Raw genomic sequence first — 17,717 nt, forward strand, 5'->3', positions numbered from 1 at the left:
TCTTGGGAATGGTCTTGGTCACCACCTCCAGTACACCGTTAGATTACTTAAAGCGTTTTTCACTTTGTCTAAAGTAGAGTAGTCACTTGATGTGAGGATCAGAATATAAAGTTCTTCAGGGCAGTGATTTTCCTTTGTTTTGATTGACATCTCCCTGTTGTACAAAATAGTATTAGCACTTTGTAGATGGCTCAGATATTTTTGAATAAATACTGTTAGTTAGATGAATGAATACACTTGTACTTGACGAGATTATTCCATCTGTTGTATGTAAGCAGATTGCATTATAGGGGAGGAGTTGTGTCGATTAGCTCCAGAAAAAGTCCCAGTGAAAGCTGGTAGCGCTGGCCAGTGGTGATGGAGGAGAACCACCTCTAGGAGGGAGAATAGTTTGACGGTGGCCCCATGGGAGCAAAAGATGATCAGGGTATTTTATATACGAACAACAGTGTTGCAGGGATCCCTCTTAAGTCACTGTGACTTAACTGAGCTTTTTCCAAATGCTTCTTCCTGCTCTGCTTGGGTTTGCTTTGTTGACATTGCCACGCACCCTAGATTCCTACTTACTCAAGGTTTACCAGCAAGCTCTGGGAATTTGACATAGGTGTTTAATACAGTGCCTCCTGAATCTCCCTCCTGTTCTGCACTCTTAGGCCCACTTCTGTGCTAGATGCTGTATCATTTCTTGTCTACGCCGTTGATATCCAGTCCTCTTGCCTTTCTTACACTATTTATTCTCTGCTCCATATATATCCATGATATAGAAGTGAGTGTATCATTCAGTTACCTAAAGAGTCTGTGCTTTCCCATTGCCTGTAATGTAAAGTCTACATTAACAGTACTGGTTGGTTGGTTGTTTTTTTTTTAAGAGTACATTCAATTAAATTCAACAAATATTCATTTGAGCTCCTACTATTTGCTTGCCTGTGATGTAGTCACAGGGGGCTTCCCTGGTAGCTCAGCTGGTAAAGAATCCTCCTGCAATGTGGGAGACCCCGGTTTGATTCCTGGGTTGGGACATTCCCCTGGAGAAGGGATAGGCTACCCACTCCAATATTCTTGGGGTTCTCTGGTGGCTCAGATGGTGAAGAATCCACCTGCAGTGCGGGAGACCTGGGTTGGACCCCTGGGTTGGGAAGATCCCCTGGAGGAGGAGGGCATGGCAACCCACTCCAGTATTCTTGCCTGGAGAATCCCCATGGCCAGAGGAGCCTGGCGGACTGCAGTCCGTGGGGTGTCAAAGAGTCGGACACGACTGAGTGACAAAGGACAGCACGGCACATACCCTGCCATCCCCCGTGCGCCTTCATAGTTTTCTGCCGAGGATTACTGACTCTTACCTGGAAAATCATAACTGACTGCACTTGACATGTATGCTACCATTTTTCTGTGGCCACTCTCAAACCTGGCTCTGTAGCTTTCTTTGTTATTGGCAAATATGACAAATCTTGATGGAATAAAAACTGTCTGTGCTTTAAGACTGCTAAAGATTTGGATCGCCATTGAGTGATTTTTTTCACCTTCTGAAATAATCTGCACTTTGGCAGCAGAGTGTTCACATAAATGCTGATGTTCAATTTATGGGCCCTTGGTGATGCCTTTGTGTCTCTTTGCTCTTCAGATAAGCAGGAGTCACTTTTCTATGTATTTAGGAGTTGTAGTTTTTCCTTAGTGTTTCTGTTACACTCACTCAGCAAACATTCAACTGGTTGCCGGTGTCAGGAGTTTCAAACTTTTTCCACTGGAGGTCCCTTTTTTCCCAAAGGAAATCTTAAAATGTATTCAATCTTAAAACAGATTCATGTGGACCTATGCTGGTTGAAGTATCATAGTTAAGCCCAGGCTGCTTGATACCCACTTGGTGACTCCGGGAACTACCTCCAGGAAGTGGTATTAGACCCCGAAGCAGAATCACTTGCATAAAGGTGATAACAGACTTGGGAGATACGACATTTCTAAGGAGCTTATATGTATAAATAATACCTGGAGTCTACCAGTATTCATAAGACCCACATTTCTTTCCATACTTTATGATATTAAAACTGTTTTTTCTAACTAGAACCGCCATTTGGGTACTCACTAATGTTTGTAGCACTTTCTCTTGGTGGCCTGCCGATCATCTTTTTTAAAAAATGAGTGAACGGTTTTAGACTGTTTGGGGCCTATTCCATTTAAGTGAGTACGTGCTTTCAGCCTGTTTCTTACCTGCTTACTCGTCCTATACTCCCCTCTGGGTAGCAGTAAAATGACTGATGTATCTGTGCCTGTTTTGTCAGAAACTTGCTTTGCTTTCTTCCTAGCTTACATTCTTTATTCATTCACTCAGCAAATCTTTATGAAGTGCCCACTGTTCTAAGCACTCTTCTAAATGCTGCGGAAGCTGGAGTTAACAAAATCAATAAGAATTTCTGCGTTTGTGAAGCTGATACTGTGATTGGGGAAACAGTCAGACGCAGAATGAATGTATCAAGTAATCGCTACTGAAGCGCTCTAGAGGAAGGGGAAGGAAATGCATTATCCCTGTAAGAGATGCCACAGAAATGTTTGAAGTTATTTTACTAGAAATCGTGACTTACCTCATTCTTTTGTTATCTTCCATCTTCACTCATGCTCTTTTAATGGCTTGATGTCCTACTTCAGGCAGGCATCCCAGTTTCTGGACCAGCTGCTGACTCAGTTGCCAACTGGCTTGTTCCAGGACTGAACTCGTGGCCTCATTCTCGTTAACGCAGTTATCCCGTTGTTGACTGATCACCTGAACGGAGCGTGACTTCTCCTCCTGCTTCCTCAAAGCTCACTTCTTAGTCACTGGGTTTCAAACATTATTTTGGTTTTAACCATCAGACGGCATCATACGCCAGAGTTCAACCTATAAATCAAGGAGAGATCTGAACGGGACTGGGAGGTGTTTTGGGTGAGACGGAAGGCTCTCCTCCCCTCCCCCAGCCCCCACACTTTGAGGCCACGTGTCACCTCCACGGCCCCCCACGGCGGAGCTTTATTTCTCAGTGTAGCGTTTGAGAGCCGTTTCTTTGAGCCCTGCCTTGTCCTTTTGAGATGACTGAAATACTCTATAACTGAGCTTTCTAATATGGTAGCCATGTCACCACAGCTGTTGAGCACTTGAATGTAACTAGTGTGACTGAGGAACTAAATTTTAAATTTTATTTACTTTTAATTAAATTTTCACTGGCCACATGTGACTAGTACAGTAGTTTTAGAAGGTGTAGTTTCAGTATAATGTTGACTCTAGATGTAATATTTACTGAATGTTTCTTGTATAAAATAGCAAGACACACTCTCGTATAAAACTCCAGTTCAGTTCAGTCACTCAGTCGTGTCTGACGCTGTGACCCCATGAATCGCAGCACGCCAGGCCTCCCTGTCCATCACGAACTCCCGGAGTTTACCCAAACCCATGTCCATCGAGTCGGTGATGCCATCCAACCATCTCATCCTCTGTCATCCCCTTCTCCTCCTGCCCCCAATCCCTCCCAGCATCAGGGTCTTTTCCAATGAGTCAACTCTTCGCATGAGGTGGCCAAAGGATTGGAGTTTCAGCTTCAGCATCAGTCCTTCCAATGAACACCCAGGATTGATCTCCTTTAGGATGGGCTGACCAGATCTTGTATGAAATAGCAGTAGTTTCAGATGATAGTGAACTCTGAGAACGCCTGGAGTATGTTCTAGCTTGTAACCTCAGATTATCTACTCTTGTCCTCAATTCCCTTTTAGAAGATGGGCAACTTTGTAGTACCTTTTCATGGTGAGATTTTGAAACAAGATAAAGCATGCAGCGGATTTGGTGTAGTGCCTGATTACTTAATTTTAGGTGACTTATCCTACGGGTTTTTGTGGGATTTTTTTTTTTTTCCCTTGTAAAAATAAAACATGTTTATTGCATAACATTTAAATAAAAGAAAGATAACAGAAAGAAACTAAAACTAATCTATAATTCTACCATCCATAGACAAGAACAGAAAAACTTTGAAATATGGAAAAAATTGGTTTGGGTTCGTAATATATTTTGTCTTTGTTTTGAATACACGTGTGTATGATATATGACTATACTGTTCCTATTATTGTAAAAAAAAAAGGGAGCTTTTGGAGACTATATCATATGTGTATAAATTGCCTTACACATCTCCTTTTCTAATATAAAAGGTTTTAGGAAATGTATTGTGATTACTGAAAGACATTTTAAAACTGGTGAACTCAGTAATCCAATTCAAAGATTTACCTTTGGTTACTTAATGTTTTCAGAGTGTAGATATTCTTTTTAGGACTTTTTAAGGATGGAAAAAGATGTTAAAGATTGTATCTGAAATTCGTCATGTTTCTTGAAAATTCTGGTATTTCAAAGTTGTTACTAAAGGCATGCCTTATTCTTACCTGAAAACTGGATTTCCCTCTTAGTGGGGGTTGCAGAAGATACAACCAGGAGACGGAAGGATTTATTACTTGCAGCGAGTAAGGAGAACACTAGTGACTTTCCCAAAGCAGTGTCTCCCCGAATAGCAAAATTGGGGGAATTTTAATCTACATGCATATTCATGAAGGACTGGAGCAGAGAAGAATTCCACATGTAGGAGCTCCCCTGATGGTCCAGTGATTAAGAATCCACTTTTCAGTGCAGGGGATATGGGTCTGATCCCTGGTCAGGGGGCTCAGATCCCGCATGCTGTGCTGCACCCACCGAGTCTACAACTAGAGAGAAGCCTGCGCTCTGCAATGAAGGGCCAAGGTGGTTCAGCAAATACCCAGTGCAACCAAATAAGTAAATAAATAAGTATATTTTTAAAAATCAGCATAGACTTGGGGCAGAGGTTGATAGAATCCACGCTTTAGTTGACTGAAGTCACAAGGGTCAGAAAAGGTCAGAATCATCTTTCCTTAGGTTCTGGTGTCTTAAAGTGTGGCTACCATCCTCTACCAGGATGGAAGTCTTAGTTCGCGTAGAATAACTCTAAGATGTGTATCAGATGGCTATGTGTATCCCTTGAGGAACAACTGGGACTCTGACTTATTGCTGAACTGTTGCTTCTTGACTGCTGTCCTCTGTTCTGCATTCCTTTGTTCCCTTACGATCATTTACTACTGAGACCTGCTCAGGGACAAGCATTGTGTCTAGGCTTAGATCACAGAATGGCTTAGGCCTACAATGGCTTCTCTCATGTCAAAAAGCTACATCTGGTTCTTTTCCTCCGAGGACACCCTATCCCATCTGCCTGCATTATGGCCTTATAGCAATATATATTCATTTAAAATATTTATTGAGCACCTTTTATGTGTCAAGCACTGTGCCAAGGGCTGGGGCTATAAAAACAAATAATATGTCATCATAATTTCCTTTAAGTAAATTACAGTTTAGTGGAAGAGACTGACCTTGGTTCTAAATAAAGTGTGATCAGTGCCATAAGAGGATCTAGAGAGTGAAATATGGAAATATAGGGTAGTTTTTGGGACAGCCCAGGATGGGAGAGTTGTGCTGGGGCTTCCCAAGTGACACAGTTGAAGAACTCACTTGCCTGTGCAGGAGATGTAAGAGATTTGGGTTCGATCCCTGGGCCAGGAAGATCCCCTGGAGGAGGGCATGACAACCCACTCCAGTATTTTTGCCTGGAGAATCCCACAGACAGAGGGGCCTGGTGGGCTACAGTCCATGGGGTTGCACAGAGTTGGACACGACTGAAGCGACTTAGCACGCACTAGCTGAGGTGAGACCCAAGTGGAGTTTTAAAGGGGTGATGGACTTAAACAGGCAGTGGTGGAGGGAAGGGTATGTCAGGTAAGGGATGCAGTGTGATGGAACCCTGTGTGACGCAGGGGCTTTCAGAGGCCGTAGTAATTCAGGAAAGAGCTCAGAGGTGGCTGGGGGTAGATGGGAGCCAGATGAGTCACAAAGCTCTGTCTTTCTGCATCCTAGTAAGACACAAGGACTTTCTGCTTAACATTATAAAAGGTCTTTGGATGTGATTTGGAGAATTGATCAGAGATGAACTGTCAGATCAGAAAGTCCATTCAATGGATTATCGCTTAAGCAAGGTGAGAAGATGGATTTATAAGGGTTTGAATTCAGCCTCTTGAAATGAGTAGCATTCTAGATATTTGGTTCTAGGACTTGCAAGGGATATTAGGGCTAGAGTTACATGTACAAGTCATCCACATAATGGCCATGGTGTGACTATCACAGCACCAATGAAGTCACTAAGGAAAAGGTATAGAGTGAAAGTTTGAAGACGAACACTGGGGGGAAATAGAGTAGTTATCATTGGGATGTCAAAGAGTGAACTTTTAAAAGAGACTGAGAAAGAATACCCAGGAAGGCCTGAGAAAAATAAGGAGAATGTTAGAATAATTGAGTCCAGAGGCCAGTATGTTTCCTGAAGAAGGAAGTGGTGAACAGTGTCAGCTGATCCAAAGATGCCAGATAAATGATACAAGTGTTTCTTGGATTAATAATGAAGAGACAATTTAGAAGTTTCAGTAGGAGGAGAATAGATTGATGCTATAGTCCAGGGTTATTTTACTTAGGATTCTATGGTTTAAGGTAAAAAGTCAGCTCAAATTAAGTTTTAGGCAAAGGAGGGACTGATTGACTAGGATTGTTTGGAAGATCCAAATTATAGGAATTTTAGAGATGCAACGAGAATCCAGTAGAATGAGCACGTTTCCTATGAGGCACTATCAGGATAACCTCTTGTCATTTCTTGGTTTCTTCCTGCCTGTTAGTTGCCTTCTTTTCCAACACACACCTGCTTTCTGGACATGAAAGGCAGCAGACCGTGTGATTTTCGCCTCTGGATTGGAATTACTTTTCTTTCCTGAGATTGCCCATCTCAGACTAAGTGTTGTGCCTGGGCCAGCCGCTGGTATCTGGGGTATGAGGTCATCAAAGAACATGGTGGCTCCCAAGGTAGCTATGAGATTAGAGGGCTTGGGAAGTCCCCGTCCTGGGAGGGAAGCTGTCTAGGCACAAGGCCTTATAGGTGTCCACTCCAGGTACATGTAAGGAGGAAAAGGAAATAAGGAAAGTGAGTGTGGATGACTCTTTCAAGAGTCTGAGCTTTGAAAATGAGTGTTTTGATGATAGCTAAGCAGAGGAATTTGGACATTTGTACAGTTTTTTTTTGTAATCAAATCATTGATAGAGATTTAGTAATGAGAATTGAAAATGTATTTAAAAATAAGAGCTAGATATTCATTTTAATATTTCTGGAAAAAGACTTCTGTTCAGGCATAGTTTATGGACAGAGAAATTTATGTGAACAGAGGAAGTCTGGTGTGCACTTTATCATTGATATATTTTCTCCGAGGTTTCTATCGACCTCCCTTCATAACCCAGTGTCCATAATTGGAGCACAGATCTCACTTCTGAAACCTGTTGCTATAAGGGGAGTGTGATAACCTGAGTAATAGAAAACAAGCAGAATCTGCCCCTAAGAATTGTGTATCTGAACAAAATTAGGGCTCTTCGACGGGGAAGACCGGGATAAGGGCTGTTAAGAAGGAGCTCAACAGTATCTGTGACATAAGGTAAGCTAAAGAACTTATATTTTATTCTGTGGTCAGTGGGACATTTCCAGAAGTTTTAAACCAGGTAATAGGTCAGGTCAGATTTGAATTTCAGAAATAAATATCTTCACATAACACATGGTAAGACATGATGGAACAGGTCATTCTTACACTTTGAAACTACATAAGGTGGTTGCACAATTGAATTGAATTTTGGATTTTCAGAATCTTTACCTGCATTCCATTTTCTCATGTATTTATTTGCTGTTGATGATTCTGTATTTGCCTTTTGCCATGGGATTAGGGTTGCTATCTTTAAAGTGGCTATGATATAGGGAATGGGTTTGTAAAAATTATGAGTTAACATTCTTTCTTGTGAAAGCTATGCGTGCATGCTGAGTAGCTTCAGTTGTGTCTGACTCTTTGCCACACTATGGACCATAGCCCACCAGACTCCTCTGTCCATGGCTTTCTCCAGGCAAGAATACTGGAATGGGTTCCCTTCCCCTTCCCTAGGGGATCGTCCTGACCCAGGGATTGATCCTGCCTCTCTTATGTCTCCTGCATTGAAAGGCAAGTTCTTTATCCTTAGCGCCACCTGGGTAATGATGAAAGCCATGGTTGTGTTTATTTTTATTTTTAAAATGTCTTCCTAAGGAGGCACTTAAATTGCTATCAAGTTGCTAACTGTACTTCCCTGGGGGCTCAGATGGGAAAGAATCTGTCTGCAATGTAGGAGAACTGGCTTTGATTCCTGGGTGGGGAAGATCCCTTGGAGAAGGAAATGGCAACCCACTCCAGTATTCTTGCCTGGAGAATCCCATGGACGGAGGAGCCTGGCAGGCTACAGTCCATGGGGCCACGGAGTCAGACACGACTGAGCGACTAACACATAACTGGTTACTGTCAGTATTATCAGTGGGTGGGGTGTTTGAGTGTATAATACAGATTCACATATACAGATCTTGTACAGATAGGCTATGTTAAATGCCAAAAGAGAGGCAGAGGAAGCCTGATGCGGTTGATACCTAGGGTAGCTGGGGAAAGCTTTAAGAGGATGTGGAATCCATAATGAGCAGTAAATAATGTACAAGATGGGACATGTTCTAGATAAAGGAAACAACAGCTCTATAAAGAAAGGCAGAAAAGTCAAGGAGTAATGTCAAGGTGCCCTGTATAGACAGAGCCTACAGTTGGGGAAAGGCATTGGAAATAAAGCCATAAATGGATCATGGAGAGGAAGGCCAAAGAGAAGGAGCTCACATAAATTGGTGCCTGATACGAGCAGGCACTGTGGCGGGGGCCCTGTCGCAGCAGAGGATCGCGTCCCCATTCTTAAGAGGGACTGAAAAGGAAAAAGAAAGTGCAAGTGAAAGTCGCTCCGCCGTGTCCGACTCTTTGCAACCCCTTGGACTATACAGTCCATGGAATTCTCCAGGTCAGGATACTGGATGGGTAGCCGTTCCCTTCTCCAGGGGATCTTCCCATACCAGGGATCAAACCCAGGTCTCCCACATTGCAGGCGGATTCTTTACCAGCAGAGTCGCCAGGGAAGAGCTGAACTGAGGTTCAGGGTAACTCACTTGCCTGAGGGCTCACTGCTAATGATCAAGAGAGTCTACATTTGCAACCATGTCTGTCTTAACTTGGAAGTTCTGTTATTGCTGTTAATAAATATCCTTCCCACTGTATAATTGCATCCGGCTGAAACATTAGCATTTGACTTTTATTCCTAAGCATTGTTGAAGGGTTCTGAGCAGGAATGAATGTTGCCAGAGGTGTTTATCGAGGAAATGAGGTGTTGGTGTTGTAGAGGCCGGAATGGCTACCTTTCGAGTCTGCAGACAGTTGCCGGTAACATCTCACACCCAGTCACTGGAATCACTAAATGACTCCTTTGTCAGAACCATAATGGCTATATTTTCCAGAGAAATAAAAATCAAACTCTGTGCCAGTGTTTTCCTCCTGCCTCTCCATTTAATAGTACCTTGGTCTTTGGTTCCACTTGGGCTTAATCCTCTTTGGTGCATGCCTTGTAGCTTTCGTAACTAACACTCAGATAAGACTAACTCTGAACTAAGTACTAATTGACCGAAAAGCTCCTCAGTCCATAACACCTGTGAAACAGATATTTCTTCTTTGCAAATTGACATGATGAACTCTGATAGAAAATGTTACACCGTTCATTAGACCAGTACTGAATTCTTTTACACCAATCATCTCTAGAATGGTATGTAAACAAGGGAAATGTAGAATGCCTGTTCTTCATACTGTGAAGACACATCTGGAACTATTTGAACTAACTAAAAGTAAAATAAGTGCCATGGCGGATTATGCCATACCTTTTCACATAAAATAACAACAACAAAAAAGGAAATGGAAAACATACCACTTCTAGAAGGCCCTGACATTGAATTGGGTATTGAAATGCTATCAGTAATATATTTATATATACCACATTTCCTTCCATGCATCAGCCATCTTTGGTACATATGTGTTGGATATCTGCCATATGAGTTGAAAACTTACCATATAGGGAAGATGTTGTTTAGAAGTGGTGTAAATCATTAAGGTAGATGATTCTTTTTTAAAATACATAATTTACTGATCTGATAACTTTTTTTCTTTCTCTCTTTTTGGGTTTATCATTTTGTGTCAATAAATGTCAGCTTTCCCCCACAGCAACTAAAAATAGAAATTACATACAAGAACAATATAATTTTCATAAACAGAAAACTGCATAAGAAATATCATAGCTTAATATTGGTTTTACTATATCCTCTAATTTGAAATGGAATGAAATACTTCTATGATTAAATCATAGCTCTTTTACTGTTTGCTATAGAAATTTCAAGAATATATTTCAAAATGTGTTTTTTTTTAAATAATCCAAAACAAATGCAACAGAACTCAGCATAGTTAAAACACATTTTCTGAGTTTACTTGCATCTCTCTGCTCCAGAGGGTTTTTGTGTGTATATGTATGGCTTAGGCCTGGCTGGTTATTTCACCATCTATCTCAATTTTGGACTGACTGCAGTGAACAGCGCAGAATGAGTTACATATGGTCCCACTTTGTCAAAGTTTGTAGGACCTCTGGGTTGGAACTCCGTTTCATCAGAGTGAAGCTAACCATCACAGCAATGTGGCCGATGTCAAAATCCTAAATACACATACTCATGTACATACATTCTGGTGAGAATGTGTATATTACTGTTAAAAGTGTGGTGTTTTGCTCTTCACTGGCTTAGTGGTTATTGCCCCTAAAATGATGACATTTCAGAAATTAAAAAAACAAAAGTTGTTCCTCTGCGTTTTATAATAGTTATTGCTGTCATTATGGTTAAATTCTGGATAGGAATCATGTTACATAAGTGGACCAAGATAGGTATTCAAAAGGTATTCAGATTACAATTGCAAGTATGTCAAAAATCTTTCTAATACTGGGCAGAAGAAGACAAATGCAAATTTTATCTTAAAAGAGTGTGAAGAGGAAACCCATTGTCAACTTGTTTATTATCCCTTTTTTCTTAGTGTGGGCTGTTGGAGGAAGAGTAGTAAAAAGTGGGTGTAGGATATATTCTCAAGTTTAGATCTTGCTCAGGAATTGCATCAAGGTGAGGCAGGGCCCGTGTCTACCAAGGCTCTGCCTTTCGGGGTGCTGAAGCTGTCCCTTGTGACTTCCTCCCAAGGCTCTGCCTTTCGGGGTGCTGAAGCTGTCCCTTGTGACTTCCTCCCAAGGCTCTGCCTTTCGGGGTGCTGAAGCTGTCCCTTGTGACTTCCTCCCAAGGCTCTGCCTTTTGGGGTGTTGAAGCTATTCATTGTGACTTCCTCCCAAGGCTCAGCCTTTCGGGGTGCTGAAGCTGTCCATTGTGACTTCCTTGCAAGGCTCTGCCTTTTGGGGTGCTGAAGCTGTCCATTGTGACTTCCTCCCAAGGCTCCGCCTTTTGGGGTGCTTAAGCTGTCCATTGTGACTTCCTCCCAAGGCTCAGCCTTTCAGGGTGCTTAGGCTGTCCATTGTGACTTCTCTCCCTCTTCAGGCTCCTTTCTCCCTGCTTTTTTGGTGTGTTCCCTCTTTCTCGTCTTCCCTTCTCTTGCTTGCTCTGTTTATTTATTTATTTTCTGTTTTTCCCACTCCCCCTCCCCCCGCCCCCTTCCTTTCTCTGTGCAGCCACGTGCTTCAAATCTGTGGGTCTGGACTGCCTTCGCTAACAGCTCCGTGTGAGTGTTAGCAGAATGCAAACCAGATGGACCAGCAGTTCCCACTGTTATCTCCCAGCCGACTCTGGCAAGCCTGCCTTTATCCTTCCTTCCTTGGCAAGAGAGAAATATTTGCCTTTATTTAGGGAGACTTGTATTCGCTGCTGTACCTCTTCCCTAAGCTGCAGCATAAGTGGAAAGCTATTTATTCCCTTGTTGCTGAGGTTGGTTGAGGTGAGTAGACTGTGCAATGAATTTAACTATCAAAGAAGTAGTTTTGAGCCTGCCTAACTTCTGCTTTTCTCTAGAATAGGTTATTCACTGGCATTGGTTGTAAAGTGCTCTGGAATAGCATATGAGGACAAGTTTTTAATAATAAGATAAAGGTAGAGGTGATCTCCATGTGTTTCACCATCATTTCACTTGGAACACTTATCCACTATAGGGATAGTCATTGTTATTCAGCCAGCAGTACAGACGAAGAAATAGAGATCCTGATACTTACTGTTCACTGATTCATCTTTCAAAATATTCTTTATTAGAATGGTGATTACTTTCATTCTTTCATTACACCTTCCCTTATGTGGTATCTGCGCTATTTCAGCTTTCAAATGTTACGTTCTATTGCATCCCAAGTCCTATGAAATTGCTTTGAATAAAGGTGAGGTCGATTTGGAATTGTCATAGTAATAATTTGAGCTTTTCATTTTAATAATTGATAAGTAATTTTGAGACTGTTTCACTATGGTGATCATAATGATGTTTTAAGAGACCCATTCGTATGAATAGTCTATGTTGTTTTACTTTTCAGAAAGTCCAGTTGGTAGATATCTGTGCCTCAGGCTGCAAGAGGCACCTCAGAAACATTTTTGGGGGTATGTGTGCATGGGTACACATATTTGGTAGAAAATTGCATCTTAAAAAAAAAGCAAACACCCCCTTTTTTTTTTAAACTGGAGATCTGTTTCTCTGAGTAGATTAGATTGAGAAGTTTGAAACTGCAAGAGAAAAACACACTTAGTATAAAAGTCCTGAAGTACTTTATTGGGTAGTCAGGAAATTTCTCTCTGTCACCTACTCATAAAAAAAATATTAGGAGGGTCTTTAGTTCTTTTGAGTTCTCAGTTTTGTATTTTTCCATTCTTCCTCTGCCGGAGATTGTTAGTTGAAGTATTGGTTACATATTTTTTAAATGGTGGATGATAAACTCATAAATTCTAAGTCAATAATAACTTCATTGTGTGACATTTATGTAGTGGTGATTTTTCAAACAGGTCAGAAAAAAAATGAAGTGAGAGGTTATGACCAGGAGACATAGCCTGCTTCATCTATTAGCCTGGAAAACTAAGCATGGAAAAGGGATGGCAGGTATTACCAAAAAAGTTACCGCAGAACATCAGCATCTAACAGGATCCCACCTGCATAACAGCCTCAGATTTGTGTACTTTCTGAGCTGCCTGAGGGCTTCATTACCGGCCCACTTCCTCATCTATTTTTTACATCTTGCTAATGTTGGCTTCAGCTTCAAGTGAAGTTGTGCTGTTGCATATAACACTACCAAAGGTAGCATCTGCCCAAGCCAGAAATAACAATAGGATGTAAAATTACCCAGTTAGAAATGAGGTCCTCCCATCTGTGCTACACCTTCTTCAGAGGGGTTTGCATGATAAAGTCTTGATTTAAGCCTCAGTAGATAGACCTATTTTATTGATAGAAGATGCTAGGTTTCTTCTGTTACCTTGCTTGTAAAAAAAGATGAGCCCCACTTATAAAACTGAGGTGCTAAAAAAGAAAAAGAAAACCCCGAGGTGCTTAAAGAGCCAAATAACATGATCGTGGTGGCGTCCCCCAGATCGTACTGAGAAGCAGTCCACGATGCCAGACTCACCTGTGGATGTGAAGACCCCATCCAGGCTGACTCCTCCCACGATGCCACCTCCCCCAACAACTCAAGGGGCTCCCAGAACGAGTTCATTTACACCAACGACGTGTAAGTAGACATTTCTGTGTTTTTTGTTTTCAAGCTCAAATTAATTTTGTTTTCTGCAAATAAAAGTCAAGGGACAAGAAGATCCAGCATAATGTCTTACGCATAAACGAAGATCCCATTTTAGCTTGCTCCTTTTGACTTGGAACATGTTAATAGGCTGCAATTATTTCCAGGTTCCTTCTGATCTTCTAATACCACTTTCTTCCATTATTTACAAATAATGTTAAAATCTACATTCTTAAGTTAAAAGGGGGATTGTTTTACGCAACCAAAGCATGCAGAAAGCTTTTTGAAATAAGGAGCATCTTTCTTGTGTTGAACCTGTCAGACATTTATTTAATGTTTATTCCATTTCAGCTTGGCTCAGGACTTGTGTTCTGAACCAGTGGAGTGTACTGCGTTTTGTGTCAGTCTAGGAAAGGACAGACTATTCTGACAGAATGCCAGCTTCCCTTTCATGCCTGTAGATTTTAGTAGGGATGGGGGATAGCTTTGTTTTCCTCCATCTGAAAGTCCTGGTCAGAATGTCATCAACAATTTGTGAAACTAATATTTACAGACCATGTGCCCTGAAATCTATATGTCAATGAAAAATAACTAATAAGCAAAAATAGATCTGTGGGGGCATAAGGGATCAGCAAAAGAGATATCCAGGCTATTTACGAACTATTGCCCTGCCATTTAAAAGACCTTTCCAGACATGTGAGGAGCAGGGGGCTGCAAGAGCGCCAAGTTGTAACCCCATTACACTTGCATTTGGTTTCTTTTTACCCAGAGTCTCAGTGATAGGTGTCTTCTGCTGTGAGAGGGCCTAGTGAGATGTCATTTCTTGACAGGTAGCTCTGGTCCTCACTTAGGACAAGACCATTTTATTTTCTTGAAACTTTAAAGGATGATAAGGTACTTATAACATCTTCAGACTACCATTGGAGGCCATTTATCCAAATTATCCTGAAAAGATGGGTTTGATAAAGATCTAACATGATAAAGTCAATAGTTTCTTTGGTGAGAAATGTGTCAATTTTTCTACCCTATTTCTTACAGATTATTACCTTGATGTTCAAGTAAATTTTATTGAATGAATTCACCATGTTACTGCCCATCCACGCAGTTAGTTGGATTGAGATGTCCCCTTTCGGTTTCTAGAAATAACTCTTCGATAATTACCATATCCATTTTGGCTTCTTACATAAAATTTGTGTTTTCCTTAAAGAAGTGGTTAAGAAATATGAGGGGGAGAAAATAGCCTTCTAATTGGGTGGTATAAGGTTAAAACTTGAAAGTACTCTTTCTATAAACACAGATGTCAGTTGTGTGTACAAAACATGATTAAAAATGTCCAGTGATAAATTTAGTCTCCACCAAATGTACACTTTCTCTCGGGGAGCCGTGTAGAAAGGAATAGTTCTGTTACATTGATGTAAGCCTGCGACAAAAAGCTGACATCCAAAACGCTGTTTGTTCTGTGTTTGAAGCGTTTCAGGTGGCTGGCATATGCGGGCTGGGAGGCAGGGCTGGCCCCGCGCCCCAGCCAGCCCCCATTGACCACCAGCTTCTGTGCGGAGCATCTCTGTGCAGGGTGCAGGGTCCGCCCTGGCGTCACGGGGCCCCGAGCGCCTGGCCACCCTGTGACGTCAAAGCATCTCACCAGACACCCCGCAGCTTTGAAATGACCCAGAGGCCCCAGGCTGGAAGGGAGGGACCCTTAGTTGTGACTTCCTTGTTGCCGTTCTTTGCCCGTTTACCTTCTTCTTTCTGACTTCGCGCCCTTCGACAGTAACCAATGGCACGAGCCATTCGCCCACGGCCTTGAATGGCGCCCCGTCGCCGCCCAACGGCTTCAGCAACGGGCCGTCCTCCTCTTCCTCCTCGTCTCTGGCGAATCAACAGCTGCCCCCAGCCTGCGGCGCCAGGCAGCTCAGCAAGCTGAAGCGGTTCCTCACTACCTTGCAGCAGTTTGGCAATGACATTTCGCCAGAGATAGGCGAGCGAGTCCGCACCCTCGTCCTCGGCCTGGTGGTAAGCCGGCGGAACGCGGCCCAGCTCGGGGGAAGGGAGCGGGCGGGGGAGACTCCAGGCACAGGCTGCGTTTTCGCAGCCCTTTTGTTCCACACCTGGTCTTGCGTGCAAGCCTGCTAATTCTGTAGGAACAGGGGTTTCGGGTCTGCATTACGTATTGACCCCCAGCGTGATTTCTTTTACCGTTTGGCTGTGGTTATACAGATTTATCGTTATCTTGGCCATAATTGTGTATGTGCATAAAATTTAATAGGTATATCCTCCTGGCATGGCTAAGGTACTTCGACAATGGCAAAATATTTTTGTTATGTTAGAGGTTTGCTTAATCTAATTGGGTGCCTATTTTAATTTCGTTGCTTTGGGGAATTTTTATTAGCAGCCTAGATGAACAAGAATTTATAACAAGTAACATGTTATTCTTTTATGTTTTCATTTTTAAGACTACTAACAGTAAATTTTGTGTGGGGGGGGAGGGAATGCACATAGCTAACATTTACCATTTAAACCATTTCTGAGTGTGCAGCTCAGTGGCATTAAGTACATCCACATTGCTGCGTAACCATCACTACTATGCATTTCCAGAACTTTTTCATCACCCCAAACTGAAATTGTACATATAAAACAAGAATACTCTGATTTCTTCATCCCTTAACCCCCTGTAACCATTGTTTAAAAAATTTTTTTTTTTGCTATAGGTAGAATTACATGAACCATTAGTGCCAGAATAGAAGTGTTGATTTGGGCACATTATACTACAATGTGTCCATTGTCACCCTGGAAATTGAAACATTTCCTTTTTTTTTTTTGCATTCTAAATCACTTTTACATGTCCTATGATTTTCTTTATAAATAAAGAGTTTTCATTTAGGATGATGATTTCATTTATTTTATTACATAGACCTATCATGGGCAAAGCCATACTAGTGTGTTTTACAAAAGAAGTCCTACAAGTCTGGATGAGAGTCTGGTGCAATAGACTTGCTTCAGATCATGGTATCTCACGTTTGACAGGTTTTACAGTTCAATTCTTAACCCTTACCTCCCTCTCCTTCACACTTTAAGTACAAGAAGCTTTCTCGTATCTCAGAATCCACCAGCAGCGCCTTGTCGTCCTCTGGGACAGGAAGGTGGTTCTGACAAGTGTGGCAGCACAGTGCGCTCACTTCTGTCGGTCATTTTCCTTTTCCTTTTTCTTTATTCTTGAGTTTTGCACAGTCTTTTTTTTTTTTTTTTATTGCTAAGACAAAGTTTTTTTTTTTTTCTTATCAGCCATAGATTTACACGTATTCCCCATCCCGATCCCCCCTCCCACCTCCCTCTCCACCCGATTCCTCTGGGTCTTCCCAGTGCACCAGGCCCGAGCACTTGTCTCATGCATCCCACCTGGGCTGGTGATCTGTTTCACCATAGATAGTATACATGCTGTTCTTTTGAAATATCCCACCCTCACATTCTCCCACAGAGTTCAAAAGTCTGTTCTGTATTTTTGTGTCTCTTTTTCTGTTTTGCATATAGGGTTATCGTTACCATCTTTCTAAATTCCATATATATGTGTTAGTATGCTGTAACACATATCTTTATCTTTCTGGCTTACTTCACTCTGTATAATGGGCTCCAGTTTCATCCATCTCATTAGGACTGATTCAAATGAATTCTTTTTAACGGCTGAGTAATATTCCATGGTGTATATGTACCACAGCTTCCTTATCCATTCATCTGCTGATGGGCATCTAGGTTGCTTCCATGTCCTGGCTATTATAAACAGTGCTGCGATGAACATTGGGGTGCACGTGTCTCTTTCAGATCTGGTTTCCTCAGTGTGTATGCCCAGAAGTGGGATTGCTGGGTCATATGGCAGTTCTATTTCCAGTTTTTTAAGAAATCTCCACACTGTTTTCCATAGCGTGCACAGTCTTTTTGACACATAAGTAACTTATATCATAAAACCACAAAGTAAATCCCAAAACAATAATTGTATTGTCATGTTTGTTAC

At 41.8% G+C, this 17,717-nt stretch overlaps 1 protein-coding gene across 9 annotated transcripts in view; it reads left to right on the forward strand.

Moving 5' to 3' along the window:
* The window catches only part of RUNX1T1 (RUNX1 partner transcriptional co-repressor 1), a 149,850-nt gene that overhangs the window by 74,241 nt on the left and 57,892 nt on the right, over window positions 1-17,717 (forward strand). For all 9 annotated transcript variants that reach the window (XM_043483914.1, XM_043483911.1, XM_043483913.1 and 6 more), the window contains 2 exons: window positions 13,568-13,705; window positions 15,483-15,724. In XM_043483914.1, the coding sequence (XP_043339849.1) occupies window positions 13,568-13,705; window positions 15,483-15,724 (380 nt within the window). The remainder of the gene's footprint in view (window positions 1-13,567; window positions 13,706-15,482; window positions 15,725-17,717) is intronic.

Source organism: Cervus canadensis, chromosome 12, assembly GCF_019320065.1.
Source record: "Cervus canadensis isolate Bull #8, Minnesota chromosome 12, ASM1932006v1, whole genome shotgun sequence".
In the NCBI taxonomy this organism is placed as follows: Eukaryota; Metazoa; Chordata; class Mammalia; order Artiodactyla; family Cervidae; genus Cervus; species Cervus canadensis.